Consider the following 17,960-nt stretch of genomic DNA (forward strand, 5'->3'; position numbering starts at 1 on the left):
GGACCAAGCGTCTCCACACACAGACAGACCTTCCCCTGTGTGGCACAGGGCTGGAAGGACTGAAGGCAGAACGGCAGCCAGGTCACCGTGTTCTCGTGGGGTGACCTACAGCGCCAGCCTCACGGGGCGGCAATGCCCAGGAAAGAGCGAACACTGTGAGGGTCAATGATGACAAAGTAAGAGCCTTGGTGAACACAACGACATCCCTGGGATCCAAGGTCTGGAGCTCAGGCTCTTTCTGAAAGAGACCCAAGTTCACTGGTTTGGCACTGACTCTTAGAAAAGATGGGAGAATTACAAAAGTATAAAGTTGATTACTAAAACTCATTAAGTCCTCAGGGACGACAACTAAAAAGCTGAGGGCATCTGAGTATATTTCTCTTTTTTTTTAAGTTTGTGTATTTATTTTGAGAGAGAGCAAGAGAGTGTGAGTGGGGGGAGGGGCAGAGAGGGAGAGGGAGAGAGAGAGAGGGAGAGAGAGAGAGAGAGAATCCCAAGCAGGTTCCACACTGTCAGCACAGAGCCCGATGCATGGCTTGAACTCACGAACCATGAGGTCATGACCTGAGCCTAATCAAGAGCTGGACGCTTACCTGACCGAGCCACCCAGGAGCCCCTAAGTGTATTTCTAAAGAAAAAGATCTGCTTTATCGATTTCCATCTCTTATTATGAAGCTCTTCTACAGTACATTTTCTTATCCTCACAAATCAGTCTAACCCTGTCCATTATATCCTTCCAGATACATATTTTTCAGGGGCAGAAAGATGAAAAGGAGCAAACACATGAGGAGATGGGATGTAAGAAGCCACTGGTGCTTAGGGACAGCAGCTACCTCCGGATGTCCCCACCTACTCTGCAGAGACCCTAGCTGCAGACGTCCACTGACAAATGACCCAGGTCTGGCTTTTGGGCCCTGAGAAACCCACTGCTCTAAGTCAGGTGGTGCTGGAAGCACTGGACATGACCAAAAGCTCCAGCTGCTTTTTCTCTTTTCATCCACATTTTGTGGTCCCCTAACTGGCCTTCACCTCTATCCACCCCAAAGTAATCTCTCATCACTGCCGCACAATCCCAGCCTTCAGGAAGCTGCAGCTGGCAAGGACCCTCTGGAGTAGCTGGCCAATCCCATCACTGGTCTTCAGAGCCCAGACAGAACAGCAAGATGGCAAGAAAGGAGAAGAAAAGGCTTCAGAGTTAAGCGGTCTCTTCACTTTGGCTACGTCAATGGGGATCTCCTTGAACTTGGGTGAAACAAAAAGAGAAATGAGCCGGTAAGCAATCCCTGGCATGTAATCCATCATCTCGTGCAAACTTCTCATCGTTATTATTTTTTAGTTGGACTCCGGTGGACCACCAACATTTCAGGGCAGGAGGCCAGAGCCCAGTATGACTGGCTTCCTCCTCAATGAATAGGCTTCAGATGAAAACAAATGATCCAGCCCACCCTCACCAATCCTACACAAAGCATTTTCAATAGCAGGTATCGGTTTGGCACCTCTGAGAGCCCCAAGGGAATGCATTCACCCCTCCAGACTTGCATCTGGGAGTTAACTACACACACTTACAGGTTAGAGGGAGGGAGAGCAAGGTCAGGGTCTCTCTTTGATGACCACCACTTATTATTAAAAGGGAGAAGAAACAGATCCTCAAAAAAATATTCCATGCTCCCTCCCTTCTCCCTCTATTTATAACATCATTGGAAACAGAACTAAAAATGGAGCTTAGGGGACATGCACTATTGCTCAGATGATCTCAGTCAGTGGAGGATGAGATCAAACTTGAGAGCATCTTCTTGGTGCCAAGGCCTCAAGACAGTCCAAACCTTGGGGTGTCCTTGCGGCCCTTTACAGGCCATGCCAATCTGAATCAATGGCCTTTGGAGCCAAACAGGCCTTCTCTACAAACAGTTTAACAAGATTTGGAAAATAAGCATTTACGCACAACAAACAGAAGATGGATGCGTGTGGCTTTGATCCCCCAGGCAGATGAAATGCCTTTTCCATGAGCTACGCCCCCAAGGTTTGAAGCTGTTAAAAATGAACAGGGAGCAACTCCACTGTTCATTTATCCCAAGGCTGGGACCTGCGTCCCCTCTGTCGTTCAAAGCGCTACGTGACTATTCCTAGAGGAAGGGGGATGGGCCCCTAGGGGCCTCCCGTGCCCAACCCAGGAGGAGCTACGGAAGAGCCAGATACCTACTGTTGGACTTCATGTACATCTATCCTGCAGCACAAGGTCAAAACAAGGGACAGCTGAAGAGATTTGGAACACAATCATCGCATTTCTTGTAAGAGCCAAACAAAAAGGAAAACCACCACCAAATGCCTTAGACAGCTAGCCCTCGCGTGCCCTTTCCAAAGGCAGCTCAAATGGAAAGTGTTCTTGTGTGGCCTCAGAGCCGCCCCCACGTTCATAAAAACTGTCCGATATTTGGCAAACCCAAGTCTCTGGACTGATAAGCCATTCAAGGGACAGTGACCCTGTGTGCTGGGATTTCCACGTCATGAACTTGTCCCCCAAAAGAAGGGGGAGGCCTGTGTGCAGAGCCACTGCCACGGAGAAAGGATGGCATAAAGCAGGCTCCCGTCGGACCCCCCCCCCCCCCCCCCGCCGACTCCCGCTGGGCCGGTGCTTCGTTCATGTGACTCATACCCATACAGCCCTCCTTCCTCCCTCTCCCACCTTCAAACCTCATGGCAAAGTGAGAGAGCCGGGGGAGAACAGACAAAAGAGCCTATATCCATTATTCTAAAAAAACTATTCCAATCGTAGTTCATACTTAAAATTGCTTTGTTACAATAGCTAAACCGGAGACAGCACTGTAAGGCTTTCTATTTTCCTTCTTTAGGAACCTGATTTAAAAAATGAAGAAGGCTTACCCATTTTTGAAATAGAGGACATGGGCTCTCTGAAGTCCTGTTTCTAGGAAAAAACCTAGTTCTTGATCGTGGGGAGCAGGGCCAGGCTTAGGGCTTCTGTTTTGAATATTGGTAAGTATTACCTAGAAGGGGAGAAAATCGGAAAACTAATCAGATCCACATCCAAGCCTCGTCCCTTCAAACCGCATGTCTACACGCGCTGCACGACCTGACAAATCACCTTCCTCACGCACACACCGGTGCATCGGGGCTGGTGCAGAAGCGAGTGCAAGGATTAGGAGAGCCGAGAGAATGGCACCTAGGAGACAGGGCATGTGTGGCCCTCCTGGTGAGGATGGCTGAGGACTGAAGGGTGCTGAAGGGTGCACGGTGCCGGGAGAAGAGCTGAGGCGGAGGGTTCTGCTGGATGCCAGGATGTTGACAGAGTCTGGGTGAGACAGAAACAGGTCCCAGCAACAGGCGGGAATAGTCATCAGCTACCAATGGCCGACGTCACAGACAGGCAGACTGAAGCTTCAGCCCTACATAAGCTTGATGAACTCAAAAAGGGTGGAGCCTAAGAAGCACTATGATTGGCATTGGCCCCAGAATTCCCTAGGGAGGGCGAACCCTCTAAGCTACAGAGCCAAGGTTACGGACTCTCGAGGGGAGAGCCGAGACAAACAACCAAAGCTCTCTCTCTCCCCAGACTTGATCTTTTGTCAACAGACAGAGAGGTTTTAAAGGTTTAAACTTTTAGCCCCGGCAAGAAAGACTGCCAAGTAAGCAGGATAAAGACCTGTAAGTTGAGTGGGTTACAGTGACATGTAAACACATATCTACTATTACAGAGGCTACTCGCCTTAAACTGGCAAGTCGAATAAAGCATTTATCAAACAGAAGCTACTTGCGGCCCATTTAAAAACCATACAAGTGTTCTCCAAACATGTTGTCCACGTTTGCTGACAGTCAGCAGCTCCCCAAAGACCCAACTGTTAGCCACGCCCCAAAGCTCTTAGAGGTCTCGACATTATTCTCTGAACGGAGTTGAAGCGATTGCTGGATCTCTAACTCTCGAGCTTTGGGAAACAGAAAAGAAAGCACACAATGAACGGATGTTGTGGAATGAAATCCAGGCGGGCAACCCTTGCATTTGAACAACATCCCAGCATCTTCTCAGAACTGCCTGGCTCCTTCCCGACTTAGCACTTGTCTCTGCAAGTGCTAAGAGGTGGGTGTTCCTCCGACCCTGCGAACCGTCAGTTTTGGCTTCACTGCAGGCTCCTCCCAACATCCTGCAAGTGCTGCGGATGCACAGAACGCGGTCTCTTGTAAGTCTCTCCTCAAGATGATCTCATCCGTTCCTCTGAGCTTCAGAAATCATCTCTATGCTGCCAACTCCCAAATTTATCCTCTCTGCTGCAGACTTTCTCCCTCTGAATCCCAGACTCAGATATTCAACGGCCTCCTTGACATCCCTACTTTGGGGCCCAATAGTTAGCCTTCGTGTGCTTTCAAAAATAGTTTTTTAATTTTTTTAAAAATGCCATGATTATCTTAAAAAGCAAAAAACCAATTCCGTACAACACAGAAAGAAAATTAAAAATCATCTCAAAATATCTCCCCTACAGAAATAACCAGTTAGCATGCATTAAACAACAATCCAGATGTCTCTATACATACGTATCAAGGGAAGAAAGATAAAAATCATTTTACAAAAACAGATTGTATTATATAAGCCAGTTTTAAACTTAAACCATTAGAATTAATTTCAATTGAATTTAACAGGAAAAACTAAAATGTGATCAGAGTAATCACTCAACTTCAGAAAAGTGTTTGTTTGTTTGTTTGTTTGTTTGTTTTAAGCACATAGTCATTAAAGGCCTGGGCACTTTTCCTAAAGTTAAAAATGGATCTTGTATTTATTATGTGTGTGTGTGTGTGTGTGTGTGTGCGTGTGTGTGTGTGTGTGTGTGTGTGTGTGTGTGTGTAGAAAGAGAGAGAGTATAGATACAGATATATCTTAACAAGTTAAGTCTTTTGATCCAAAAAGGGGGATGTCTTTCCATTTGTTTAGATTTTCTTTAATTGCTTTCAACAGTGATTTGTAGTTTTCAGGGTATAAGATTTGTACTTCTTTTTATTATCCCCATGTATTTTCATCTTTCCGATGCTATTATAAATGGAATTGACTTCTTAATTACATTTTCAGATTGTTTATTGCTAGTGTATAGAAATAAAAGTGATGTTTTTATATTGACCTTGTATTCTATAATCTTGCTGAAATCATGTATTAGTTACAATAGGGTTTGTGTGTGTGAATTCCTTAGGATTTTCTGTATGCAAAATCATGTCATCTGCAAACAGAAATAGTCTTACTTCTCCCTTTTAATCTGGATGCCTTTTATTTTATATTGCCTAATTGTATTGGCTAGAACCTCTACTACAATACTGAATAGAAGTGGTGAGAAGAGACATCCTTGTCATGCTCCTGATCTTAGGGGAAAAACATCCAATCTTTCACCATTATATATGTTGTTAGATATTGGCTTTTCATAGGTGCCTCCTTATCAGGTTGAAGATGTGAACTTCTATTCCTAGTTTGCTGAGGCGTTTTTATCATGAAAGGGTGTTGGATTTTGTCAAATGCTTTCTCCACATCTACTGAAATTATCATTATCATGTGGGTTTTGTCTTTTATTCTATTGATATATTATATATTTTTTAAAATTTTTTATGTTTATTCATTTTTGAGAGAGAGAGAGAGAGAGAGCACACACACAAGTGGGGGGTGGAGTAGACAGACAGAGAGGGACAGAGAATCGGAAGCAGGCTCCAGGCTCTGGGCTGTAAGCACAGAGCCCGACACGGGGCTCAAACTCACAAATGAGAGATCATGACCTGAGCCGAAGTTGGACGCTTAACCGACTGAGCCACCCAGGCACCCCTCTATTCATAAATTATATTAATTGATTTTCACATGTTAAGTCAACCTTGCATTCCTGAAATGAATCTCGCTCAGTCAAAGCATAATCCTTTCTTTTTTTTTTTATTTTAAATTGTTTTTTTTTAACGTTTATTTATTTTTGAGACAGAGAGAGACAGAGCATGAACGGGGGAGGGGCAGAGAGAGAGGGAGACACAGAATCGGAAGCAGGCTCAGGGCTCTGAGCCATCAGCCCAGAGCCCGACGCGGGGCTCGAACTCCCGGATCGTGAGATCGTGACCTGAGCCGAAGTCGGACGCTCAACCGACTGAGCCACCCAGGCTCCCCAAAGCATAATCCTTTCTATATGTTGTTGGATTCAGTTTGTTGGTATTTTGTTGAGGATATTTGCATCTATAGTCATATGAGATATCAGTCTCATAAAATGAGTTAGGGAGTGTTTTCCTCCTCCTCTGTTTTCTCGAAGTTTTTATAATATTGCTATAATCACTTCCTTTAATGTTTGGTAGAATTCACCAAGAAAGTCAACTTGGCCTGTAGTTTTCTTAGAAGGTTTTTAATTACAAATTCAATTTCTTTAAAGATATAGGAATATTTGGGTTATCTATTTCTTCTTGAGTGAGCTTTGGTAGTTTGCATGTTTCAGGGAATCTATTTTCTGTAAGTGATCACATTTACTGGCATAAAGTTGGTCATAATTTTCCCTTACAATCTTTTTTTCTTAAAGATTTTATTTTTTAAATAACCTATGTACCCAATATGGGGCTTGAACTCACAACCCCGAGATCAAGAGTCACATGCTCCACTGACTGAGCCAACCAGGCACCCGTTCCCTTACAGCTTTTTAATACTATGAATCTGTAGTATTATTTCCTCTTCTTATGCGTTCATAATTTGTGTCTTCTTTCTTTAACTCTTCCAATCTTGTTAACGGTTTACAAATTTTATGGATCATTTCAAAGAATCCATTTTTGGTTTCACTGATTTTCTCTACTGTTTATCTGTTTTCTATTTTACTGATTTCTGTTTTGATCTTTATTATTTCCTTCTTTTTGCTTGCTTTGGCTTTAATTTTTTCTTCTTTTTCTCATTTCTTGAATTGGAAACTTAGATCACTGATTTGATTTTTTTTCCCTTCTAGTATATGCATTTAATGTTATAAATTCCTCTATACATGTTGTTTTAGACATTTAGAAGCTCTACTTTAGGTACATACATTTTTAGAATTACAATGCCTTGTTGTTAACTGACCCCTTTTTAACGTAACATCTCCCTTTATCTGTAATATTCCTTGTTCCAAATTTAACTCTCTGATGTAATACAGTCATTCTAGCTTTGCTTTGATTATTGTTTGCATGATATATAATTTTACTTTTTGTCTACCTATATATATAAATTTTAAATAGTTTTCATATAGATAGCGTATATTAGGCCTTACATTTGCATCCAATCTGAAAATCTCTTCCTTTTAATTCTTTAGACCATTTACATTTAATGTACTAATTGACATGATTGGCACCATCTTGCTAGTTGTTTTTTTTTATTGTCTCATCTGTTGTTTGTTCCTTTTTTCTCTCTCGTTCTGCTTTTTAGATTGATGTTTCCAATTCATTTCCACTAATGACTGGTTAATTGTGTTTGTGTGTCCATCCATCAGTCTTTCTCTCTCAGCTGCCCAACTATAGACAATACAGCTCTTTAGCTCATCACAATTCATGTTCAAATAATATTACACTAATTCATATGTAGCATAAACACCTTATGCTATGTACTTACATTTCTTTCCCCATCCTTTGTGCGATGGTTGTCACACCTTTTACTTCTATGTTATATATCCCACAATATGTTGATGCTATTATTGGTTTAGGTGGTCAATTATCATCTTTTTTTTTTAATGTTTTATTTTTTGACAGATAGGGTGTGAGTGGGGGAGGGGCAGAGAGAGGGGGGTACAGAGGATCCAAAGCAGGCTCTGCGCTGACAGGCTGACAGCAGCAAGCCCGATGCGGGGCTCGGACTCACGAACCATGAGATCATGACCTGAGCTGAAGTTGGACACTTAAATGATTGAGCCATCCAGGTGTTCCAAATGGGTCAGTGTCCTTTTTAAAAAATTAAACAGAAGAAAAAGTCTTTTATATGTATGCTCATTATCACCATCTGTGATGATCTTCACTTTGTTATAGCTATCTGTATTTTCTTCTGCTTGAACTCCTTTACCATTTCTTGTCATGCAGGTCTGTTGGTAATGCATTCTTTCAAGTCTTGTTTGTCCCAGAAGAAACAGAAAGTTTTTGTCTTCTTTCTTCTGAGGTGTTTTGGAATTTTTCATCCAGTACTTTAAGGTTATCTTTCTGATGTCTTTTAACTTACCGAATTTCTAATGATAAGTCTGCTGTAACTATTACCATTATAGTTCTGTATTTCAAGTTTCTTGCACCACCTGGGTGGCTCGGTCAGTTAAGCATCCAACTCTGGATCTCAGCTCAGGTCTTGGTCTCAGGGTTATGAGCTCAAGCACCACATTGGGCTTCGTGCTGGGCCTGAAGCCTACTTAAAACATAAATAAGTAAATAAGTAAGTAAGTAAGTAAATAAATAAATAAATAAATAAATAAAACAAAATTTCTTTTTCTCTGGCTTCCTTCAGGATTTTATCTTTGATTTTCAACAGTTTAACTACAATACATCAAAGTGTATGTTTCTATTTATCCTGGTTGGTGTACTCAGATTCTTGGACATGTGGTTTGTTGTGTTTCAGTAATTTTGAAAAACTCTTAGCCATTTCTCTTCAAATATTTCTTCTGTTCCAGTTTTTCTCTCTTCTCCTTTTGAGACACCAAATACATACATGATATTTTTTCCACAATTCTTGCATGCTCTGTTCTAATTTTTTCCTCACTTTTTCTTTCTTTTTGTGTTTCTGTTTGAATAATCTCTGTTAACCTATTTTCAACTGGAAGATTTTTTTCCTAGTTGTGTCCAGTATTCTAACAAACCATCAAAAAATGTCTTCATCCCAGGGCACCTGGCTGGCTCAGTCAGTACAGCATGTGACTCTTAATCTCAGGGTTGTAAATTCAAGCCCCGTGTTGGGGATAGAGATTGTGTAAAAATAACATATCAAAAAAAATTCCTTCTTCTATTATATGTTGCTTCGTTATTTCTAGCATTTCAATATTACATTTTTATAGTTTCCATCTCTCTGCTGAAACTCCCACCTCTTTATGCATGTTGTCTACCTTTTCTACAATATCCTCTAACATATTATTCATGATATTTTTCAGCTCCTACCTGATAGTTCCAACACGTGGGCCATTTCTGGGTTTGGTTTATTGCTCTTCACAACAGTTTGCTTATTCCTGCTTGTGTGTGCATTTGTGTATATATCTGGTATTTTTAAATTCAATGTTGAAGATTATGTGTAGAAAAACAGAATGAGGTAAATAATATTTACACCTGAAAATGGGCACATTTTTTCATCTAAAAGGCAACCAACGGGGGGGACTGAGCCAATGCAGTCAGAGGATGAAGCTGGGCTGGGTTTTGTTGTCTCTATAGTTACTTCCAAAGTACCACAGATTGCAAACTCCTCAAGTAGTGGGCTACTAACTTGTGCTTACTGTGGGACCTGGTATGCCAGAGGGTTTTCCTCGGTGTTTCTGTTCCAATTTGTTTTCAGCAGTCCCTGTGTGCTTGGGCTACAGAGGGGATTTCTCTCCAATTTCATGCCCCTTTCCCAGCAGTATTCTGCCGTTACTCGTTACTTGGAGTTGTGTTTGTTATGTGGCTGGTGGTGGGAGGGGGAAATTCTTGCTTTTCCTGGTCCAATTTCAGTCTTAGGAAGGTTCTATACACCTGGAGCTCAGGGAGAAGACTCTTCCTCAGGGGCCCCTTTCTGGGCACCTCCTTCCTACCTTCTAGAATGCCTTCTTGAGACAAGAACTGCCTAACTTCCACCCCCAGGAAAACTCTGAGCATGATTAAATCTCCAGAAGTCCAAGGTCACTCCAAAACACAAATCTCTAGTTGTCCTGTCTTAAGAAAGAACATCATCCACCCAGCTGCCCAAATTGGACACTGGGGGTGAGCCTGGACACCCTGCCACTCTCTCACATCTAATCTATTACCACGTCCCTTCTAATTGTTTCTCAAATATGTCTCTATCTACCCATTAGTACAACCATTACCTCCATCTAAGCTACCATCACTTCCTGTTAGATTTCTACACTAGTCTCCTAAATGGAATCTCTTTCTCCTTTTCTTCCTTCCCACTTTCCACAAGCAGCCTGAATAACTTTTCTCTAACACAATCTGGGTCTTGTTACCTTTGTCATCTTTCTCACCTTTCAGGTGTCAGCTTGATTGTCACCTTCTCAGAAGGGCCTTTCCTAGCCACCTAACATCAAGTAGGTCTGCCTCTGTTATTCCCTCTCAAATCATCCCATCCTTTTCCTTCACTGCGTTTATTGATGTATTTTTTTTTTTTTTTTTTTTTGTCTTTGAATACTGGCTGTCTCCCTCCACAGTGCTAAAACTTCCACAAAGTCAGGGCCACATCTATCTCATTTGCTAATACATTCAGTGCCTACTGCAGTGTTTGGTGTAGGGTAAGCATTCAATATACAGAACAGATAGATAGATAGATAGATAGATAAATAGATAAATAAATAAATAAATAAATAAATAAATAAATAAATAAAATATGTAGCAAATGAATGAATGAATAAATTTGCAAGACCAATCAGAAAGGCAGGGAAAAAGGCAATACGAAGGTAACCTAGTATGCATTAGGTATTATGTAGGTACACAGGCTCTCATTTATTCCCCCACAAAAGACCACCGAGATACACTATCCTCTCTTCGCTGAAGGAGACAGCGAGGCTTTGTCCCATTGAGTGAGTTGCCCAAAATGCGCAGCTAGCCCGTGTTAGAGTTGGTGCTGAAACTCAGGTCCACCTGACTCTGCAGTCCAGCTCCTCCGCCTCTGTCCTCTTCGTCTGTGTTTGCTTGCAGAACAAAGTTCAGAAGACAAGAGGTCAGAGCTGCCAGGATGAGGCTTTAGGTTATAAGTGGGAAGAATGGGAAAGACACAGTGGGGAGGCAGAGAATAACCTAGCTCAGCTAAGCACCTTAAGTTTAAGCACCTTGGATTTCATCCCGTCTTCACAAAGAGCCTCTAACACATGGGCCTGGGCAGGAGTACTGTTTGGCATGTCAAAGCCACCACTTCCTCTGTGGATAAACACTTCCCTGCAAGAAGACTGCCAACAAACCCTCTTCACAAGTGCGGTCTGCTTTGGCAAAAGCATGCACCTAGTGACTGCAGAAGCTTGACAGTAAGGGGGCAGAGGCCAAAAACTTTAGGTCAAAAGACCCAGGTTCAAGATCATGTTCTGATACTCCTCACCACTGTGGACTTAGGACAATTCCTTCAATCTCTCAGACCTTCACTGTCCTCATCTGTGTATGGACATAATAATATATACCCGACATAATGGTTATGAATTGTAAGGGGAAACTTAATAAGCACACAAACATTTTAATCTTTAATGGGCATGTATTTATGAATTACCTTCAAACAGGAACAAAACAAGGGCATTTTCTACATTTTCTACCACTTTCATTCTTTTAACATTGCTTTAGAAAAACTGGAGATGGGGGGAAAGATCTGGAGGGACGGCATGAGAGGGATAAGACGGAAAATATTAGACAGGAGGAAACAACAACAAAAATCACTCCTCTGCCATGTATTCATATTCTTAGAAAAATGAAAAGAATCAATTCTATTTTTACAGAATTCAGGACTGTGGCTAATGATCCTATGCTGCCACCCTTGTCAGCCTTTAAAATTCAGCTCAGGTGTCCTGTCTTTCAGGAGCCCTCCCTGACCTACCATGCTGCCCCACCAAGACCCTTCTCTGGGCTTGCAGAGTCTGCTGAGTGTTCCCCACCAAAACACTGCCCACACTGGTTACAGACCTGTGTCCTCACGAGATCATCCGTTTCCTAAGGACGTACTCTGTGGCTTATTAATTCCAGTGTCCCTCGTGTCAAGCACACTGCAGAGCACAGAAGGCACTCGGTAAATGTTGGTGTAAGTGAACGAAAAAATTAATAGCGCTGCTATGCGCGAAAATATAATTAAAAAATAATGATCCCATTCAAAAGGCAATACAAATGGAAAAGATCTGGGAATAAAGTAAATTGACTACAATCTGTGAAACAAGAAGTCTTACAAAACGGAAAGTGGTATCATGGTCATAGATGAGTGAAGACTAGATATGATTCTCCCAATCATGTATAGGGTTCATAAAAATCCAACCAATCCCAACAGGATTTTTCTAGAACTCAACAGAATTATTCTAAAATTCACCTAGAAGTATCATGAGAAAAGAACAAGGGATATTCTGAAAAATAAGACTAATGCGTAGTTACTAATCCTTTCAGATGTTGAAACTCATCATAAAGAAGTACTTATTAAGTAGTGTCATATTGGTGCAATATAAGATTAGGAGAACAAACTAGGACAGCCAGAAATGACTGTTGTATCTAAAATTTTATTGAATGACTTAAAATATATGACAGAAAATGTGAAAAAAAAAAGATCATCTCAAAGCAGCAGTGAAATTGGAGAAAAACAGTAATTTAGAGTCATATCTACATCATACAACAAAATAAATCCCAAGAAGATTTAGAAATTAAAAGTTGTTTTCAAAAACATGGAGGGGCGCCTAGGTGGCTCAGTCAGTTGAGCATCTGACTTCACCTCAGGTCATGATCTCATCGTTTACGAGTTTGAGCCCCACGTCGGGCTCTGTGCTGACAGTTCAGAGCCTGGAGCCTGCTTCAGATTCTACTTCTCCCTCTCTCTGCCCCTCCCCTGCTTGCACTCTGTCTCTGTCTCTCTCTCTCAAAAATAAATAAACATTAAAACGATTTCTTTAATAAATAATAAAAATATGGAAAATGGTTGAAAAAAATGTTAAATCCTGGAGGGGGTTATCCCAAGATTTCAGCTTTTTTTTTAATATGAAATTTATTGTCTAATTGGTTTGGTTCCTTTATTTTGAGAGAGAGAGCAAGTGAGGGAAGGGGCAGAGATAGAGGAAGAAAGAGAGAATCCCAAGCGGGCTCTGCACCATCAGCACAAAGGCCGACTCGGGGCTCGAACTCATGAACTGTGACATCATGACCTGAGCCAAAGTCGGCTGCTTAACCGACTGAGCCACCCAGGTGCCCCAATGATTTCAGCCTTAAAACAATGAGGTACATGTAATTTAAAAAATCAGATTCAACTATATACAGATTTAAATTTTATAAGCAACTTGCAAACGGAAATTTACTGGTTGGGAAAATATTCAGAGCAAACATGATTAAAAGGCTAACATATTTATGATATAAGACTTTATTCAAATTATCAGAAAAAAAAAACTTCATCCAAAAATTGGACAGGAAGTAAACACAGGCAAGAAAGGAATGTTACTAGGTTAAACATAAAGTTACCAGTTTCCACTCCTAAGAATATACTCAAGAAAAATGAAAACATTGCCCACATAAAATCTTATATGTGAAAATTTATAGAAGCATTATTATAACAGCCAAAACCTGGAAGCAACCCGAATGGTGAATGATAAAATGCTGGACAGTATATCCACAAAATGGCACATCTGTCGATAAAAAGAAATGAAGCACTGGAACGTGCCACGAGATGGACGAAGCCAAGAAGCCAGTCATAAAAGACCACAGGTGGTAGGGTTCTACTTGAATGAAAAATCTAGAATATACAAATCTATACACACCGGGGAGACCGGAGGCAAATGGGGAGTGAGTGCTAACGGGTACAGGGTCTCTTTTGGGGGTAACAAAAATGTTCTGGAATTAAATATTGGCGAATGGTTATACAACTCTAAATATGTTAAAAAGTACTGCATGGTGTCCTTTAAAATAGCTGTTTTTTCAAAAATCGTTAACATTTATTCATTTTTGAGAGAGACAGAGCACCTGAGCGGGGGAGGGGCAGAGAGAGAGGGAGACTCAAAATCTGAAGCAGGCTCCAGGCTCTGAGCTGTCAGCACAGAGCATGATGCGGGGCTGAAACCCACAGATGGATGGTTTCCTTTAAATAGGTGAACTGGGGGCGCCTGGGTGGCTCAGTCGGTTAAGCGGCCGACTTCGGCTCAGGTCCTGATCTCACGGTCCGTGAGTTCGAGCCCCGTGTCGGGCTCTGCGCTGACAGCTCAGAGCCTGGAGCCTGTTTCGGATTCTGTGTCTCCCTCTCTCTGACCCACCCCCCCCCCCTTCATGCTCTGTCTCTCTCTCTGTCTCAAAAATAAATAAACGTTAAATAAATAAATAAATAAATAGGTGAACTGTATGGTAGGTGAATTATAACTCAATAAAGCTGTCATTCAAAAAGAGACAAAACGCAACCTGGGAGTAGATGGACAAAATTTCAGCCTGACTGATAGTCAAAGGAACGCAAACGAAAACTGCAAGCAAGGTCCCGTTTTTCCACCTAGCAGATCAGCAAAATAACCTTTACACAACAGCAAGCCCGTTGAGAGTGCAAAGCAACCATTATGCTCCCAGCGCGCCGAAGGGAGATGTTAGTGTGACTCGTAGGGAGCCAATGGACACAATATGTAGTTAATGAGAATGTCGAAAATATCTCCACTTGCAGGAATCTGCCGTCAGGAAACAACGAAAGCAAAGGGGGAGAGGCCCCCGCAGGAAGCTGTCATCGCCACGTTATTTACAACAACGGGGCAGACCCGGCAGTAAGCTGATTCTGTCAGAGAGACCGGCCACTCGATGAAATATTATTTGGCCATGAAAACATTCTGAAGTCCCGACGTAATGTTGAGTGACAAAGGACAGATACGAAACTCGTGAATGCCACGCAATTACGAGGGGAAAGGCTGGCCGGGAACACACGAAAATTAAAATCAGCTGCTGTTCTTTTCCGGTTTCCAGACTTTTCTACCTCTGCTTCAAGTGTGTGTGGCCTCCTCTCCCAGGCAGCCAGATGGCAGGCCCACAGTCAGAGCACATTTACTGGCTAGTCAGCCTCTCGACGTTTCTTTAAGGAAGCAAAGTTCGTAAGCTACGAACAGTCACCTGGTGCTCTGGCCTGGGTGGAAAGGCAGGCCGTGGAGAGGCGGAAGGAACCAAGAATCTTCTTCTTTACCGTCTCACGTTTTAAAGCCAAAAGCACGGCCATGTGGACCTCCAGAGTCACCCCCTGCCTTCCCCATCAGCGGCGCGGGGTCCTTCTCCTGGGACACCTCGTGTGAATTCAAGACCCGCCGTGACCTCCATGTCATCCGGTCCAGAGTCCGGCACGTCAACGACGTCACTGCGGGCGCCTCCCGTGCTGGCCAGGGAGCAACGCCTTGATGGAGCAGGAGTCCCGGGCCGGGCCCCGCGATATTTGGGGACCAGTTGTTTTCTCCTCCAAACGTCAGCACTGAAACTGCCCACGAAACGTCTCCGGCGCCCCGTAATTTAGCAGTGACTTCTTTTCTAAAATCGGGCGTGAAGAAACGAACTGCCGGCAGAAGGTGAAGCTGAACCCCGGCGCGGCTTCTCCTCAAGAAAGCCGTAACCAGCTGGTTGGCTGAGGCGTGCAAAGGACACAGACGGGATGATTTCATTTGCCAAAAGCAGGGCTCGGCTTATGCTCTTCAAAAATGAAGTCATCTTTATTCCTATCGCTGCACCAGGAGACGCTCCTTGTGGGGCAGGTAACTTTATTTACCGTTGGCATAATGCCACCAGCTCGAGACAAACAAATCAAGGACAGCCTGTGTCCTTTCTAATTCGATGCGTTCTAATTCGATTTGTTTGATTAAATTACTATATGTGCACAATTGTAGGAGTGTCTTACTCCCCTTCAGAGAACAAACTGAGAAAATTAGATGGCTCTTTAACCCTAAGATAACAGGAACAACTCTAAACAAATATTGAATCACCCTGCTTTCGTGGATTCAAATTTTCTTCGGCCCTGCCTCCACCTCTGGACAAGGGGCAGGGGGACAATAACACATGGCACGTCCCATAAGGGGTGGAAAACACCAGCCCCAAACACACCAGGCAGTGTTAGCCCCACCGTGACAATGGAAAGTCGAAGCACACGGAAATATATGACTGGACCAAGGTCAAACAGTCAGGGGTAAACAGAAGTCCGGAATCCAGATATGACATGAGGACTCCAGGCAAGACGCCATCCTGTTAGGGCTTCTGCACAAGAAAGGGAAAAGTTCTGAAAAAAAATCACTCCATAAATATTCTGCTAAAAATTATTTAACAGTTTAATAAAACAAAAACAAAAAAACAAAAAAAAAAACAAAAAACAAAACCAGTGTGTTAATAATATTCCAGATTTTTATCCAACTATCTGAAATCTTCTAAGATTAGGAAAGATTCCACCGCTAACCGTATGATGGCAGGCCTATGAGTGAACCCATTTTATCCTCATGGCACCCTTACAGCAATTATTATTGCCATGATACAGATGAGGATCTTCGGGTGGCACAGAAAGGTTGAGTAACTTTCCCAAAGTGCCACAGCTAGGAGGTGGCAAATCCAAGATCCCAACCCTGGCTGTCACTATACCACTGCGCTCTGCTGCCTCTCACAGCTTAAGTCAGCTGCCTCACAAATCTAACATTCTCAAACATCTCCGAAACACGGTTCGGGGGTGTCACATCATGAAAAAATATTGACCGTGTCACTCCACCCTGTCCTCAAAACTTCTCCCCCAGTTTTCTTCTTGCTAGTGAATGAAGAAAACCACTCAGAAAACCGAAACAAACAAACAAACAAAAAACCACCACTAGTAGATAAAATGCTGAAGGTCCTGGCCAACAGAAGTTTCTTTGCTACGGAATGGCCGGTAAATGGGGGGAAACCACTGAGTGACCGTCTGCCTGTGCCCAGCAGAACGAATACCAGAACAGAGTGTGTGGGATTTTCTACTTCAAAGGCCTGCCCGCCCAGAAAAACAAAGCACTATGAACCTCAGCTTGTCCTAGTCTGTGACTTCTTTCAGATTCTATTTCCCTAACATTTCTGTTAGCATAATTCTTAAAAGTAATTTTAACTTCAAACTTAAAAAAAAAAAAAAAAAAAAAGAGGCCAAGTAGGTATCTTCTGCATAGAACACCAATCTTGCTTCATCAAGACCTTGAACATCCACCCAGCCCAGCAGTCACTTAGAAAGGCTATTTTTCCCCCACGCTTCCCATCAATCTACAAATGGCTTCTTGAGCACCTACTACAGTCAAAACAGATATGTGGCTCATTCCGTCTCTCTCATCACTAATACCCCAGCATGTTGTATCTGGGGGGGGGGCCCAAAGTGATTTCCCATAAAGCAAAACTCACACTGGAAAATCAGAGCCAGAAATGTGAAAATCATCTATACCCCGAGATTACACCCTAGGCTGAGGCTGCTTCCCCGCGCTACCGAGAGCTACGCTCGCTTGGCCAAATACCTCCTGAGCGCTTTCTGTCGGGAAGGGTGTGGGAAACGACACTGCCTTGTACTTGTGTGCAGCAGCCTGACATGAGTGAGCCCTGAACTTGGTGTCAGAAGAGTTCTAATCCTACCTGTGGTCCTAACTTCCTGTGGGTCCTCCCTGTCTGGGCCTCCATTTTCATCTCCAAATCTCACATCCTATGACCACTGTTTCCCCAACACCGCACAAAAAAGTTTTTCTTTTAAATTCTATGATTATACAAGTCTCCTTGGTGGTCTGGCGGGAGAACCCGACAGTGAACTGGTGGTTGTCACTGAACACAACAGGAAGTACATCCAGAGCTGCCAGTCCCCACGTCATTAAAGACACGTGTCACAGATGAACTCCTTTCCTCCAGCCGGGAGAAGGCAGCCCCGAGGTAATGGGGCCAGACAACTGTTGGCAAGTAAGGTGCAAAATAAGGGCCCCTAAGTGGCAAAGGCTGTGTGGTCAACAAGAACTGCTTGGCTGGATAAGAGACGTCTCCACTTCCAAGCACTGGCTATCAGGGAGACGGACGTTCAAGACGCTGTGCATTTTAAAGCAGGCTGCACGACCATTTCTTTAAAGATCATACCAGAAATTCTGAATAACTGAAAAATTCCTTTCTCATATGAGCAGCCTTGTGAGGGG

At 42.9% G+C, this 17,960-nt stretch overlaps 1 protein-coding gene across 7 annotated transcripts in view; it reads right to left on the reverse strand.

The window, feature by feature from the left end:
* The window catches only part of TTC7B (tetratricopeptide repeat domain 7B), a 254,266-nt gene that overhangs the window by 171,040 nt on the left and 65,266 nt on the right, over positions 1-17,960 (reverse strand). For 6 of the 7 annotated variants that reach the window (XM_042944076.1, XM_042944078.1, XM_042944081.1 and 3 more), the window contains one exon: positions 2,881-3,002. In XM_042944076.1, coding sequence (XP_042800010.1) covers positions 2,881-3,002 — 122 coding nt within the window. Of the gene's footprint in view, positions 1-2,200; positions 2,225-2,880; positions 3,003-17,960 lie in introns of all 7 variants that reach the window. The other variant, XM_042944086.1, reaches the window with a different exon arrangement.

Source organism: Panthera leo, chromosome B3 (genome assembly GCF_018350215.1).
Source record: "Panthera leo isolate Ple1 chromosome B3, P.leo_Ple1_pat1.1, whole genome shotgun sequence".
Lineage (NCBI taxonomy): Eukaryota > Metazoa > Chordata > Mammalia > Carnivora > Felidae > Panthera > Panthera leo.